This window comes from Salvelinus alpinus, chromosome 10, assembly GCF_045679555.1.
Source record: "Salvelinus alpinus chromosome 10, SLU_Salpinus.1, whole genome shotgun sequence".
NCBI classification, from domain to species: Eukaryota; Metazoa; Chordata; class Actinopteri; order Salmoniformes; family Salmonidae; genus Salvelinus; species Salvelinus alpinus.
Genome location: NC_092095.1, coordinates 72156504 through 72172828, shown reverse-complemented (window position 1 = coordinate 72172828; position 16325 = coordinate 72156504). Strand labels below are relative to the sequence as shown.

Sequence of the window (16325 nt, the reverse complement as noted above, 5' to 3'; positions counted from 1 at the left end):
GGTTCTTCATGGATGTGTAATGTCAGAATTCAACATAGCAACAGACTGGGTCATAACTTATGGAGGTCTAATTTATGACTATAATATATAGCTAGAACCTGGTTTTACCATGAATAACAGATTTCCCAATCTTCTCCTTCATCTTTAATGTTGACATTCAGCTCCAGTTTTTGACTGCAGTCTTCCAGCTTCAGTGATGCCATCTCTGGATCCTGCAGTGCAAACTGGGCTCCACTGTCACAATCAGGACCCAGTGACTGTAGGTTTGGACTCAGTGTGGAAGGAGAGAGGCAGTCTGGGTTTGTACTCACTAGTAATCTGGAAACTCTGGATAGGATGCTAGTCCAAAAGTCTGAGCTCAACTTCCTGGTCCTCCCCTGTGCATTCCACACCCCCTCTCATTGTACTGTGATGGCCCACGTCTACCACAACCTTTCCTATTGTGTTCGTAAGTACCACAGCATTTTAGGAATTGTTCAAAATGTGTTCATGTAAATGAACACATTTTGAACAATTCCCATGAACACATTTTGAACAATTCCTAAAATGCTGTGGTGCTTACTAACACAATAGGAAAGGTTGTGGTAGATGTGGGCCATCACAGGTGAGTTCACAGCTCTTCCACTCTGAACAATGGGGCATGGAAAGGGTAATGCAAGCTTCCTCTCTGGTTCCATTCCCCAATAGTAAGTGGATCATACTTGAATTGTGGTAGTAATATAGTCTCTGGACTTTTGCACCATAGAAAACACTTTAAAATGATTTACAAAATAATCCATTTGTTTTATTTCACTTTTATTTTAATATGAAAGTAGGCTAGCTAATTGGCATGTAGAGGTGTAGTGATGTATTGAGTAGATACATAGACATTTAAATTAGTTTGAATGACATCAATTAAACAAACACCTTTTCTGTATAGATAACCCATAGGCTGAGCAGTAGAATGTAGAATATTTATTTCATTAGAGGATCAATCAAGTTCAATACAGTTATTCAAATACATTCATCATCAATGACGAAAATAATACATCTAGTTTGAAAAGACAATTTAATAAACAGTTTCAAAGTATGTATATCATTAAAACATAAGTCGCTTAGGGAGAGATCAAAATGGACAATTGTTACCTGGAGAAAAATGAGGGAGCGTTTAGTAACTTGTAAATTTAGTTCAGGGCAGGGTCATGTAATTTGGAATCAATTAAATGTCATATTGCTCAGGGTTTGAGAATGAGTTGCTTATTGTATCTCATGACGCCTCTCATCCCTGATTCTCTGCTGGGTGAGCAATATCAAGTGTGCCACGTGTGGTCTCAATAAAAGGATTGTTAAATTCTGAACGAACAGAGTAGAAACTCAGATGGACAACTAGTAAAAGCACAAACCAGATTTATTCAACCCGCTGGACGCTTCAGATGCAAATACAAGCACATCATTATACCTTCCAACTAGGCCGAGTCAACGCTCACCCCCTCTAAGATAATCAGTCTGTATTGATAAGAGGACCTACGTCTGTTCCTCTTACTGGTATTGTTTTGGCCCTGACTGAGTCCAGAGCAGCGTGAGGTGTGTGAGATAGGACTGTGGTTAGTGTCGTTGGGGTGGGCCCCAAATGATTCTGCCATTATTCAATACATAACCTATAATATATAGGCTACTGCACATGACACACAGAAAAACATAAAAGCCCATAGATGTAGCTATGCTCTTTTGGGTAAATACATGAAACTAGCTCCAGTAGGCTAATCTTTGAGTGTGAGCTGTATTATATTGTATTATCTGGACTGGAATTACTCACCTCTTTCATTCCATGAACTGTGGAGAGAACATGCCAATCTGGTGCAGGACATGCAGCCTACAAAGTTACAATTATAAGCTAGCAAATGTGATAATCATTTTGAAATATAATAGGGCCTATTTTACATTTGTATAATTAGTAGGCGGAAGCATATGGATTCATAATATTTCCCCTAATGTTATTAGCCAACCTCCTTTTTCTACGGTTGCTTCATTCCTTCCTGACTTTCAACAGTTAAATTAAATAAGTTCTGTTGTCTTCATCTTTATTATTGTAATGACATGCTTGAATAATATAGGAGTACAATAAGATAATATGACTACAATAATATAGGACTACAATAAGATAATATGACTACAATAATATAGGACTACAATAAGATAATATGACTACAATAATATAGGACTACAATAAGATAATATGACTACAATAATATAGGACTACAATAATATAATATGACTACAATAATATAGGACTACAATAATATAGGACTACAATAAGATGCAGACGGCTTTCTCTTTACGAAGATTGAATGGTTATGGGTCTGAATCAATAACTGCTATATTCTACCACCATTGAGCGTTCACTCTTTCAAACTAACCGTGAGTTCTATTGGCTGCTGTATACTTAATATTCAGCAAAAAAAAGAGCTTGCTTCTCTTCCAATAGTCTGTTAGTAGAAGAAATGCGAGTCTAAGAGCTAAGGAGGGTTTAAGGAGGCCAGCAGAGCACAGGTGCAGAGACAGAGGCTATAAGTTATCTTATTATGCATAACCCATCATTAATCTTAATACTGCGTTGACTTTATTATCTGAGAGGTAGGCTACCACATCACATACATATATACACACACACAGTGCATATGGAAAGTATTCAGACACCTTGACTTTTTCCACATTTTGTTACGTTACGTAATCTACACACAATACCTCATAATGACAAAGCAAAAATTGGTTTTTAGAAATGTTTGCAAAAAAAACATTATATACTTATATAAAGTCTTAAGACCCTTTACTATGTTGAAGCACCATCGGCAGCGATTACAACCTCGAGTCTTCCTGGTTATGACGCTACAAGCTTGGCACACCTGTATTTGGTGAGTTTCTCCCATTCTTATCTGCAGATCCTCTCAAGCTCCGTCAGGTTGGATGGGGAGCTTCGCAGCACAGCTATTTTCAGGTCTCTCTAGAGATGCACTGGCTGGGCCATTCAAGGACATTAAAACTTGTTCTGAAGCCACTCCTGTGTTGTCCTGTTGGAAGGTGATCCTTCGCCCCAGTCGGAGGTCCTGAGCCCTCTGGAGCAGGTTTTCATCAAGGATCTCTGTACTTTTCTTTGTTCATCTTTCCCTCGATCCTGACTAGTCTCCCAGTCCCTGCCGCTGAAAAACATCCCCACAGCATGATGATGCCACCACCATGCTTCACCGTAGGGAGGGTGCCAGGTTTCCTCCAGACGTGAAGCTTGGCATTCAGGCCAAAGAGTTCAATCTTGGTTTCTTCAGACCAAAGAATCTTGTTTCTCATGGTCGGAGAGTCCTTTAGGTGCCTTTTGGCAAACTCCAAGCGGGCTGTCATGTGCCTTTTACTGAGGAGTGGCTTCTGTCTGGCCACCATTTAGGCCTGATTGGTGGAGTGCTGCAGAGATGGTTGTCCGTCTGGAAGGTTCTCTCATCTCCACAGAGGAACTCTGGAGCTCTGTCAGAGTGACCATTGGGTTCTTGGTCACCTCCTTGACAAAGGTCCTTCTCCCCTGATATCTCAGTTTGGCCGGGCGGCCAGCTCGGCCATAAACTTGATACTTGTAACCTCAAATTTTTTGAGAAAATGGCCTTTGAATGTTTTGGTACCTACTGTAGAGCTCTTCTTTGCCTACACCCATTCAGCATCGTTCACACCCTCTTAAGCTTTAGCCCCACAGCTAACTGGCTAACATTGGCTTGTTTGCTAGCTACTTCCAGACACAAATGAGAGGACACCCCACTGACCATTTTACTCTCCCTAGCAGAGCTGGTTAGGCTGTTGTCATGTTATCCAGAGCGTTGGTGACTAACTGTGCTGCTGGCAAGAATTTATTTACACTTTTTTGCAGACGTTTACCGACACCGGCCATATTCAACTGGTGTTGAGCGTTCATAAATTCATCAGTTATTCTGCGCCCTGGCATACTCAGACTGAATTTACAAATGCAACTGAAATGGTTACTTGCATAGTGGAGTCTTTTGTTAAGACATGTAGCTAGGTAAACAATTAACCATAATCCCAACTCATAACGTTACTACCCTGCATGAATCTGCAGGTAGCTAACCAACCAGGTTCAATGTTAGCTAGCTAACATTAGGCTATAACTAGCAAAGCAAATGGCTCTGCGATACGAATAATAAGATCATACAAGTAATGTAAGCTAGCGAGCCAGCCAGCTAACGTTAGCGAGTTAGCTCACAGTACACTTTAGCTTGAAATGAAACCACTGTCAAAATTAGAAACGTGTACTATCTGAAAGTCTAGCTAGCTACATTATGCGTCTCCCTGTCACAGATGCCATGTTGCCCTTAGTTTGAAGATGTAATTTTTAATCTAAGGAGATGTTTTCTCCATCTCCTTAGCTATCATACTCTAATTCCACTGATTTCAAAACTCGGTCCTCCAGAAAGGTGGAGAGCAACACGTATGCAGAAGTACTATGCAATACATTTTTTTGTACAAATGTGTTAGACAGGATTACCTACACATACTGACCAGCTCAAATAGACAGAAGCGTGCTATATGGCAGACCAATACAAACTCATCTCTAGGCATGTCCAGCCCACTCATTATCTCAGCCAATCATGGCTAGCTGGAAGGTTGCTGGCTTTTTCTGTGGCTAAACCAACTAGGCTCGTAATTCAAACAAATGTATTTACAGATGGCATTAGACTATACTAAAGCAAAAAAAAATTGCACGGCTGTGCTGCGGTCATAGGTGAGAGTACCGTAGATCAGCACAGCTGTGTTAAAAAAAATGTTTTTTTTATTCACAACCTCTAGTGTACATTTGCTTTTATACAATAGGTTACCAATTAAATTTTAAAAACAGGCCAAACAGTGCAGCTAGAATAACAGCAAAGTAGCTGCATTTGCATTTGTTTAAGCTATTTTGGATTTCGCATGGCATAGAAAATGTGCTCTCTGGTCAGGACACTGTTCAGAGAAGCTAGCCATATACACAGCAAACACAATCATTTCAAACTGACGCTGGTAACACAGCAAACTAGCTGCATTTCATGTTGTTTTACCTGTGTTTCTATCAACATTTCTTTGTATATATTCATAAAAATCTATTGCTGATTCATGATTTTGATTGGCTGAGCAAAGATGTCCGTTCATTCTATTGGATAGTTTGCCAGAGACTCAATCCAGTCAAAGTATTTTTATTCTGTATCTATGGACGCCACCAAGTCGTTTGTTATCCCTTGCTTGTTTGCTAGCTAGCCAACTACGGCTAACAGTCACGTGAAACCGTGTAGCTAGAATAACAGCGAAGTAGCTGCATTTCATTTATTTTTTACTTGTTTTTCTATTGACATGTCTTTGTATATATATATATATATATATATATATATAACTGCCAAAAACTGATCATCACACCATCTCTATCTCATACATGTTGTCTACTTGCTCATTCCCACAGAAAACTAGAGGGAAGCAGTACTACCCAGTCAACCATCAGACTCCATTGTTTCAACAAGAGAAACCTAAGAGGGTAATCAACGCTAAGAGCCAATCCAAAGTCATCTCAATATCTTTGCGGTAGAAGCTAACAAAACACACCAAAACTGACAAGATGCACACTGATCAGTAAAGAGAGGCTAACATTCTGTAACTCTCCCTTTCCTCTGCACGGTTCTCACAGTGAGAAACAATAGGATTACAATAGAGTGTTCTACACTTTCTTAATTTGATCCAATTCACTTACCACTTCTTTTATGAGAATTAAGTGATGGAGTGACTTCAATCTTAGCTGGTCTGAGAGAACTGATGAAGCTTCTCTCCTTTTGTTACCAAAAAAGGATACTTTAAAACAGGGGTCCATTGTCAATCCACCGAAAACCTAAGATTTTAATCTTGTGTGAATCCGTTGGTGTGCTTCTCTCCTGTGTGTGTTTTCTGATGAACTGTCAGAGCACTTGATGTTGTGAAGCATTTACCACAGTCAGAACAAGAGTAAGGCTTCTCTCCCGTATGTATACGATGGTGTGTTTGTAAGTTTCCCAGTCGAGAGTAACTCCCCCCACAGTCAGAGCAGGAGTAAGGCTTCTCTCCTGTGTGCACTCTCTGATGAACTGTCAGAGCACTTGATGTTGTGAAACTCTTCCCACATTCAGAGCAGGGGTAAGGCTTCTCTCCTGTGTGTATACGTTGGTGTTTCTTTAAGCTGCTGTGTCGAGAGAAATCCTTTCCACAGTCAGAGCAGAAGTAAGGCTTCTCTCCTGTGTGTATACGTTGGTGTGATTTCAAGCTGTCCTGTAGAGAGAAACTCGTCCCACATTCGGAGCAGAAGTAAGGCTTCTCTCCTGTGTGTATACGTTTGTGTTTCTTTAAGCTGCTGTGTTGAGAGAAACTCTCCCCACAGTCAGAGCAAGAGTAAGGCTTCTCTCCTGTATGTATACGCTGGTGACATTTTAATGTATCAATTTGGGTGAAACAATTCCCACAGTCAGAGCAGAAGTAAGGCTTCTCTCCTGTATGTATTCGCTGGTGACTATTTAACTTATCCAATTGGGAGAAACTCTTTTCACAGTCCGAGCAGGAATAAGGCTTTTCTCCTGTATGTAAACGTTGGTGTTTTTTTAAGTTGCTCTGTTGAGAGAACCTCTTCCCACAGTCAGAGCAGGAGTAAGGCTTTTCTCCTGTATGTATACGTTCATGTGCTTTTAAGGTATCCAATAGGGAGAAACTCTTCCCACAGTCAGAGCAGAAGTAAGGCTTCTCTCCTGTGTGTATATGTTGGTGTTTTTTTAAACTGCTCAGTTGAGAGAATCTCCCCCCACAGTCAGAGCAGGAAAAAGGCTTCTCTCCTGTGTGTGTTCTCTGGTGAACTGTTAGGTCAGATGATGTTGTGAAGCATTTTTCACAGTCAGAGCAAGAGTAGGGCTTCTCTCCTGTGTGTATTTGTTGGTGTCTTTTTAAGTGGCTCCGTCGAGAGAATCTCCCCCCACAGTCAGAGCAGGAGTAAGGCTTCTCTCCTGTGTGTATTTTTAGGTGTATTTTTAGCTTTGATAGAAATGGGAAAATCTCCTCACAATGTGGGCAGTGGTGAGACCTATTAGCTCTGTGATCTTCCTGCTGTTGCTCTCTGGATGTAGAGAATGTCTCAATGTGACCTGTGTGAACAGTATCAGAAGAAAAAAGTCAGTGGTACAAAATATTATGAACACCTGCTCTTTCCATGACAGACTGACCAGGTGACAGCTATCATCCCTTATTGATGTCACTTGTTAAATCCAACCAGGAAGTGGGAAATCTGAGGTTTGTAGTTTCATTTAAGTGATTGCCAATCCAATATGCTGTGTCTATGGGGACAGATTGCCCCCCTTCCAACAGATGTCAACAGTCTTTAGAAAGTTGTTTGAGGCTTCTATTGTAGAAGGGGGTCGAATAAGAGCTGTTTCAACAAATGGACTAGGCTGAGGCCAATGAGTTGTTTACTGCGTGGTCACGCGGGCGCGCCGTTCCTTCTTTTTCCTCTGTAATGAATACGCTATTGCCCGGTTGGAATATTATTGAAGATTTATTATAAAAAGACCCTAAAGATTGATTGAAAACATCGTTTGACATGTTTCTACAAACTGTAATGGAACTCTTTTGACTTTTCGTCTGGATTTTGCGCTCGCGCATTGTGCCTTTGGAATAGTGAACTAAACGGGGGAACAAAACGGAGGTATTTGGACATAAATATGGACGTAATCGAACACAACGAACATTTATTGTGGCAGTGGGAGTCCTGGGAGTGCATTCCGACGAAGATCAGCAAAGGTAAGTGAAGATTTATAATGCTATTTGTGACTTTTGTTGACTCCACAATTTGGCGGGTAACTGTATGGCTTGCTTTTGTGGCTGAACGCTGTACTCAGATTATTGAATATTGTGCTTTTGCCGTAAAGCTTTTTTGAAATCTGACACAGCGGTTGCGTTAAGAACAAGTTCATCTTTAAGTCTATGTAAAACATGTATCTTTCATCAAAGTTTATGATGAGTATTTCTGTTATTTGATGTGGCTCTCTGCAATTTCTCCGGATGTTTTGGAGGCATTTCTGAACATGGCGCCAATGTAAACTGAGGTTTTTGGATATAAATATGAACTTTATCGAACAAAACATACATGTATTGTGTAACATTGAGTCCTGGGAGTGTCATCTGATGAAGATCGTCAAAGGTTAGTGATTAATTGTATCTATATTTCTGCTTTTTGTGACATCTCTCTTTGGTTGGAAAATGGCTGAATGCTTTCTGTGACTAGGCGCTGTCCTAACATAATGATATGTTGTGCTTTAGGAGTAAAGCCTTTTTGAAATCGGACACTGTGGTTGGATTAACAAGAAGGGTATCTTTAAAATGGTGTAAAATACTTGTATGTTTGAGGAATTTTAATTATGAGATTTCTGTTGTTTTGAATTTGGTGCCCTGCAATTTCACTGGCTGATGGCGAGGTGGGACGCTAGCGTCCCGAATGATCCCAGAGAGGTTAACTTCTTGAGAATACAGGGGGTGCTATTTTCCCATTAGCATAATTTGCTCTACAGATTAAACTGCCTCTTATTCAATTATTGCTCTTACTATATGCATATAAATAATACCATTGGAAAGAAAACAATCTATAGTTTCTAAAACCGTTTCAATTTTGTCTCTGAGTGATACAGAAGTCATTTGACAGCACTTTCCATGACCAAGAAGAAAAAAGCAAGATGTGTATGCCAGCTTCAACGCTCTGCCTATATATGGTCGTGCCCCCTATGACCCGAAACACACCTCATTGGCCTTCCTCTGGGTGTCAAGAGGACGTCAGAGGAAAAATATCTTGTTTATCTGGGACTGACGTGAAATGAGAGCTAATTCTTTGGCGTGACCGACAACTTCCGGTTGTCTAAATCGTGCAACTTTTAGCTGCGATTGTCTTCTTTTGTGCGGCCATTATGGATGAAAACTATCTCCGTCTCGAAGTTTGTTTGATACATGTGACCAGATCATCGTAATGTATGTTTTTTCAATATAGTTTAATCAGATTATTTGAATTTTTTCGGGAGTTTTGTGGTGTTCCGTTGTCTGAATTTATTTACGTTTGAGATCCGTGCCACTCGACCGGTACCTGTGCTAAATGGAGTGGGCAAGGAACAATTCTGAACGGAACCAACGACTCATCTTGACAAAGGACACTTTGATCAACATTCTGATGAAAGATCAGCCATAGTAAGACCCAATTTACGATGTTATATCATATCTGTTGTGCATGTGAACTGGCCGTGGGCGCCTAGCCGAATCTGCCTGGTATAGCTATGCTAATTTAGCGCTACATTTTGTTTTCGTTATAAAACATTTCATAAATCTGAAATATTGTTTGGATTCACCAGATGTTGGGCTTTCAATATCTGTACGCTGTGTATTTTTCTGAAATGTTTTAAGATGAGTAATTCGTTATATGACGTTGGTCTCTGTAATTGTTCTGGCTGGGTCAGCACTATTTCAGATTGCAGCTGCAATGTAGAACTGTGATTTATACCTGAAAAATGCACATTTTTCCAAAAAAAAACTATGCTATACCATAAATATGTTATCAGACTGTCATCTTATGAAGTTGTTTCTTGGTTAGTGGCTATATATATTTTTATTTAGTCGAATTAGTGATAGCTACTGACGCAGGAAAAAGCTGTTGGGAGTAAAAATATCGTGTCCTTTGCTAACGTGGTTAGCTAATAGATTTACATATTGTGTCTTCCCTGTAAAACATTTTAAAAATCTGAAATGGTGGCTTTATTCACAAGACCTGTATCTTTCATCTGGTGTCTTAGACTTGTGATTTAATGATATTTAGATGCTACAAGTTACTTGTGACGCTATGCTAGCTATGCTACTCAGTGGGGTGGGGGGTGGGGGGTGCTACCGGATCAGGGTTGGTGACTCGTGAGAAGTTAAAGAAAGATTTTTAAGACTTGAGAGAATTTGGATTGAATGTCTGCCATTTATTTTTTAATTTTGCCTTTATTTAACTAGGCAAGTCAGTTAAGAACAAATTCTTATTTTCAATGACGGCCTAGTAACAGTGGGTTAACTGCCTGTTCAGGGGCAGAACGACAGATTTGTCGGCTCGGGGATGTAAACTTGCAACCTTTCTTTTACTAGTCCAACGCTCTAACCACTAGGCTACCTGGGTGAATGGGCAAGAAAACAGATTTAAGTGCCTTTGAATGGGGTATGATCATAGGTGCCAGGTGCACCGGTTTGTGTCTAGAACTGCAATGCTGCTGGGTTTTTCATGCTGAACCACCACCCAAAGGACATCCATCAAACTTGACAACTGTGGGAAGCTTTTGAGTCAACATGGGCCAGCCTCCCTGTGGAATACTTTCAACACCTTGCACAGTCCATTAGGGCACCAAGAGTAGTCTGTTCTTCCACCAATTGATTGGTCGAACTTTTTTAAACATCTATTTCTCCATATAAACATCTAAAATCACTACTTGATAGGAATACGGCAGTTTATGCTGAGGGTGATAGACAGGCTTTAAGAGATGTACAACGTGAGATCAAAATACAGATACTGGTGGACAAGGAGGCATACAAGCAAAGGGTGGAGAGGTCATTCTCCTCAGGAAACGCAAGGGTAGCCTGGCAAGAGATTAAATCCATGGCTAGTGCCCCCCACATAGGCAGCGGAAAAAACAGTGCTGACCTTGGGAGATATGAGGGCCGGGAACATGGCTAATGAACTGAATGTTTTCTTCTCTAGATTTGAATCAGACAACTTTTTGTCGGAGGTAAAACAAATGGAAGCATCATTGCAAATGTTTGAGAGAGTTGTTGTTAAACAGTCTGATGTTTTAAAGTTGTTCAGGGGATGTAACACATACAAAAGCCCAGGCAAAATAAGTGGACATGTGTTAAAGCACTGTGCTGAACAATTGGCTGGTGTTTTTACAGACATTTTCCAATCCTCACTCAACCAGCAACACGTGCCAGTATTGTGGAAAAACTCAATAATTATACCAATTGCTAAAGCATCTAATCCCTCTGTGTTGAATGACTACCGCCCTGTCGCCTTGACATCCTTAGTGCCTTCAGAAACTTGTGAAAAGTCATATTCTCAGCAGCTTCTCGACCCATTTCAGTTTGCCTATCAGCCTAGCAGAGGAGTTGACGATGCCATTCTTACCCTCCTTAACATGGTCTATAGACATGGGATTTGGCACCCTCTAGATGTTAGGGTTCTGTTTGTTGACTTTTTCTGCCTTCAACACAATCCAGCCCTACATTCTGGCACAGAGACTCATTTGGGACTTCTCCTTAGATGGGGGGCTGGTTTTATGGCTGCTGGACTTCCTGAGCCAACGCTCACAGCGAGTCAAAATAGGTCCCCACGTGTCGGACATACGCAATACCAACACAGGCTCTCCTCAGGGATGTGTTTTGTCTCCACTCCTGTACATCTTGTACACTAATAGTTGTACTAGTTCCCATCCTGACAGACACCTCGTTAAGTTCGCTGATGACACTGCCTTGATCAGCCTGTTGCATGATGACGAGGAACATCATGGCCCGGTCCTAGATGACTTTGTAGACTGGTGTGAGCAATCACACTTGGTCCTCAAAACCAACAAGACCAAAGAGATGTGCATAGACTTCAGGAAGTGTACAACACCTACCTCTGCAACATCTATCAGAGGTCAGAATATAGAGATTGTAGAGGAATACAAATACCTGGGTGTCCTCTTGGACAATAAGCTTCAGTGAAGTAAGTGTACAGACCTGATCTACAAAAAGAGCCAACAGAGACTGTACTCTCTCAAAAAGCGGGGATCTTTTAATGTAGACTGTACTATACTGACTCTGTTTTACAAATCTTTCATTGAGAGTATTTTAACTTTTTGTATTGTTTGTTGGTTTGGCAATGCCACTGTCAGCCAGAGAAATATGCTGAGAAGGATTATCACCACAGCAAGCAAGGTACTTGGAGTCAAACAGACAGGCCTGGATGAGATCTTTAAGGTCAGGGCCCTCCTCAAGGCTCACAAAATCATTTTAGACCCAAGCCACCCCCTGTAAAGGGACTTTGAAATACTCCCCTCTGGCCGCAGGTATAGAACACCCCTCAGCAGGAAAAACACAACTAGACAGTCATTTGTGCCAGGTGTGATATCCCTCCTAAATAGCTTGGTCTAATGTTCTTATCGACTCAGTAAGACCAGCAGGCTAGTCTTTATTATTATTATTTTATTTTTTTTATGTTTAATTGGTATGTAATTGTTATGAAAGTTGTATTGTCAATTTTGTTTTGTATTTAAACGCCACTTTAAACATGTACATAACACTGCAACAAAATTTCCCCATGGGGACAATAAAGTAAGTAATATATAGACACGTGTTTTAATCAAATCAACCATATGCACTGAGCTTGTCTGATAATTATTTAATCAAACTGCGCTTAAACTAAGACACACAAATGACTAGAGGGAGTTCGACCGCAATTGATGCGATTGTGCTCAGACTTACAAAAACAAAATGACTAGCACCCGTTGTCTCTCTCTCTTCCCTGCTGCAGCGACAACCACAGAACATCAACAGTGTTCATCACACTGTCCTTGTTGCTGAAGCTGCAACATAATTACAGCCATTTCTGACTGAATGGTTCTGTTGCTGAAATCCCTCATTTGTTAAGGAAAAACATTCTCTATTCCCTCAACATTTGCTCTCTTTGTGACACATGTATACATCGCATGCACGTGACCAATAGGGCCTAACCTACAGCATATCATAATCACATCAATAAATTGGTTATAACAAACTCAGAACACAGTAACAGCAAAATGGTTGCAGAGGACGTGACAAACTCGAAACGGGAGAATGTTTACTGGTTGCTCAGGAGGTAAAAGGGAAGTCAGATGTGTGGAATAAATGTGACTAGTTGTGGAAAATACTGGAGATCAAGAAAAAGAAGGAGCAAACACTGAGTGCATATTGTGTGTTCCAAACAGGTAGATTACAACACTTTTCTGACTGTTTGGAACAATGTAAACAACACTAAATAAATGATAAGCATAACCGAGTCTGTTGTAACGTTTGGTTAAGCCTTTATTACAGCATTGCAAAGATTAAAAACCAGCAGAATTTTTTTTATTGTTTATCTGACAGGCTATTAAACAAACAGGTAACACAAGCAGGATGTCTTATTTCTGCAGATATACACTACCGGTAAAAAGTTTTCGAACACCTACTCATTCAAGGGTTTCTTTATTTTTTATATTTTCTACATTGTAGAATAATAGTGAAGACATAAACTATGAAATAACACATATGGAATCATGCAGTAACCCCCCAAAAAAGTGTTAAATCAAAATATATTTTATAGCCACCGTTTGACACACGTTACTGGCTCAGACCTCTGTTTTGGGAAACGAGTACCGTAAGTTTCAATATGAAAAATTATCTCAACGGGAAAAAGTATTAGCGCGATGTGCTTTATCTATTACCTAGAGCACAAGTTGACTACAGCGGTTTAAAAAGTCACTTAGCAGAATGCTATCAAATGCTAACAAGTACTAAGAAATCCACACAGAGAAAACTAAATGCTAATGAGCGCATTGCGAACATTTTGTACAGTTTCTGACAAACTATACAAATATACAGGTAACTCAAATACGCTACTCAGTTTGCTGCACCCCCAAACGAATATTAGCCTACATGGCTCTTGATCTAGGATGGCATTCTCTGCTGTTACCAAGTGAATGCTTGATTTTATAAGAAGCTAACCACTTAGCTAGGTAGCTAACTAGCTACTAAATCAACAAACCAAATGGACAACTGCAGGACATTTAGCACATTATAGACTTAACTTAATAGTTGTAAGTTATCTAGCAGGCAAACATTTAGTTGTGAATTCCATACTGTAATTAGATCACCTGATGCATGATACACAACAGTGAGTGACTCACAAGGCTCCGGTCTCTTCTCATTGTGTTCTTGTAACAAACACCAGGTGACTGGGGCACTACCATAAACTACATAATATTGTGAAAGATATAATGAAGAAAACAATGTTCTTTATCTCCTAACGTATTGCAAATGTACATTAGTCATTTAGCAGACACTCTTATCCGGAGCAACTTACAGTAATGAGTGCATACATTAATACTTTTTTCATACTGGTCCCCCATGGGAATCGAACCCACAACCGTGGCGATGAGAGGACCATGATCTACCAACTGAGCTACACAGGACAGACATCTACCTTCTCATTGAAACAGTTCATCATGAAACAGTTCAACTGCAACTTTTCATGTACAGTGGGAAGATGGAATGAAAAACACAAACTTAGTTAGATAGAACCTGCTCTTACCATGAGAAACAATCTCCTCCTCCTCTTCTTCATCTTTAATGTTGACATTCTGCTCCAGTGTTTGACTGCAGTCTTCCAGCTTCACTGATGCCATCTCTGGCTCCTGCAGTGCAAACTGGGCTCCACTGTCACAATCAGGACCCAGTAACTGTAGGTTTGGACTCGGTGTGGAAGGAGAGAGGCAGGCTGGGTTTGTCCTCTCTGTTGATGTTACCGGCCTCAGACTTAATCTGAGTCGGCCTGTAGTAATAAAGAGAAACGGACTCCAAAGTTATTGTCTTGGCAGTTCAAGCACATTCTTTATTCTCAAAAAATATATATAATTTCAACAGGTCAGGTAGCTACCCTAAGCATTGACAGCAAAACACTAATTCACATTACACACTATAAATTAGGCTACACAACGTAAATGCACTTGATCTATAGTAGATTAACCAAATTCACATAAATGACAAAAAACATTTAGTACAAGGTTGCAGTTTGTTTTAGGCAGCTCTATGTACCATTTTACGGCAAGCGGTACCGGAGCGCCAAGTCTAGGTCAAAAAGGCTCCTTAACAGCTTAGAAGCCTAAGCCATAACACTGTTGAACAATTAATCAAATGGCTACCTGAACTATTTGCATTGACCCCACCCTAAGGTCAACGCTTGTTGTATTCAGCATGTGACAAATTTGATTCTCCTGAATAACCTTTTCTTCACTGTATTATTTCACTCAAAGACCAATAGTATTTCCCGTTCACACCAGTAACCGTTATAGATCAAGGTGGAAACTGAATGTGTCTGAATATTACTACATATGTAGAAAACGGATCATTACATTCCGCTTCAAAACAGTAGTGCGACCGTGAAATTGTCTCTTTGACGCAGACAGAGTGGGCACCGCCATTTTCCCAGCTAGTGAATTTGACACAAAACCAATAACGACATGTTAAACAAACTCCGAAATCTCAAATAAATTGATTCTTTATGAAATGACTTTGACCAAATGATGTACATCCACTCAGGCAAATCCAAAGTCTCTAACTAGCTAACGTTATGTGAATTGTACATCATTTTTATCACGTTCTTCACTCACTCAGTTTGACACAAAAAATAGAACATAAAACCTTAACGTGATAATACCTTTACGTTTTTTTATGACATGTTCTTTCGATATTAGAACGTTTAAACGTGCCATTACATACCTGTAGCAATCAATTTGAAACGGAGACAAAAGTAATCGTCTCTACTGCATAATTCTGGCACTTTCTTTGTTATGAAGAATGATGCGCGCCTGGCCGGAACTTCCTGTTCCCCCACTAAAGCCACACAGTTCCAAAACCAAGAGACGCAACAACGCGAGACTTGCGAGAACGCTTGGGAATCAGACCAAGCCGGGGTTTTAGAAGTTAATGAAAGAAGTGAACAACTCTGATGCTTTTGCAGCGGCTAATGGGGATCCTAATAAATACCAAAAAGATTAGTAGGTTGATACTCTTCTTCCAACATCAATAAAACCGATTGACTTTCCTCCTTCTTTCCATCTACACACGGTTTAGTGCTCCAACCACTCCAGGAATCTTTCGCTTAAGAAGATGGACCTCAATGTCCGAGGAAACTCCAGATATAACACATTTTATACGACCTTTACATAACACATTTATTAAACTCACCAGATCATTTTCTATCAATGAATGTCGACTTAAGTCGCTTGACTGCTATGATTAAGCAATAAGGCACAACCTTGGGTATGGTATATGGGCGACATACCACGGCTAAGGGCTGTTCTTACGAAAAACGCAATGCGGAGTGCCCTGCCATATACCACAAACCCCAAGGGTGCCTTATTGCTATTATAAACTGGTTACCAACGTAATTAGAACAGTAAAAAGTAATGTTTTGTCATACCCCTGGTATATGGTCTGATATATTACGGCTTTCAGCCAATCAGCATTCAGGGCTT

General features: G+C 40.2%; 3 protein-coding genes across 3 annotated transcripts in view; 1 reads left to right on the top strand and 2 right to left on the bottom strand.

Moving 5' to 3' along the window:
* The window catches only part of LOC139533043 (zinc finger protein 658B-like), a 147595-nt gene that overhangs the window by 24695 nt on the left and 106575 nt on the right, over positions 1–16325 (top strand). The window lies entirely within an intron of this gene.
* LOC139533076 (zinc finger protein 135-like) overlaps positions 1–16325 on the bottom strand; it is a 302249-nt gene that overhangs the window by 270699 nt on the left and 15225 nt on the right. The gene's annotated exons all lie outside the window — the stretch shown is intronic.
* Positions 940–15693, bottom strand: LOC139533081 (zinc finger protein 135-like). The gene is made up of 3 exons (XM_071331316.1): positions 15568–15693; positions 14381–14620; positions 940–7157 (listed from the first exon to the last, which is right to left on the bottom strand). The coding sequence occupies exons 2-3, from the start codon at positions 14472–14474 to the stop codon at positions 5893–5895; spliced, it is 1359 nt and encodes a 452-aa protein (XP_071187417.1). The 5' UTR covers positions 14475–14620; positions 15568–15693; the 3' UTR covers positions 940–5892.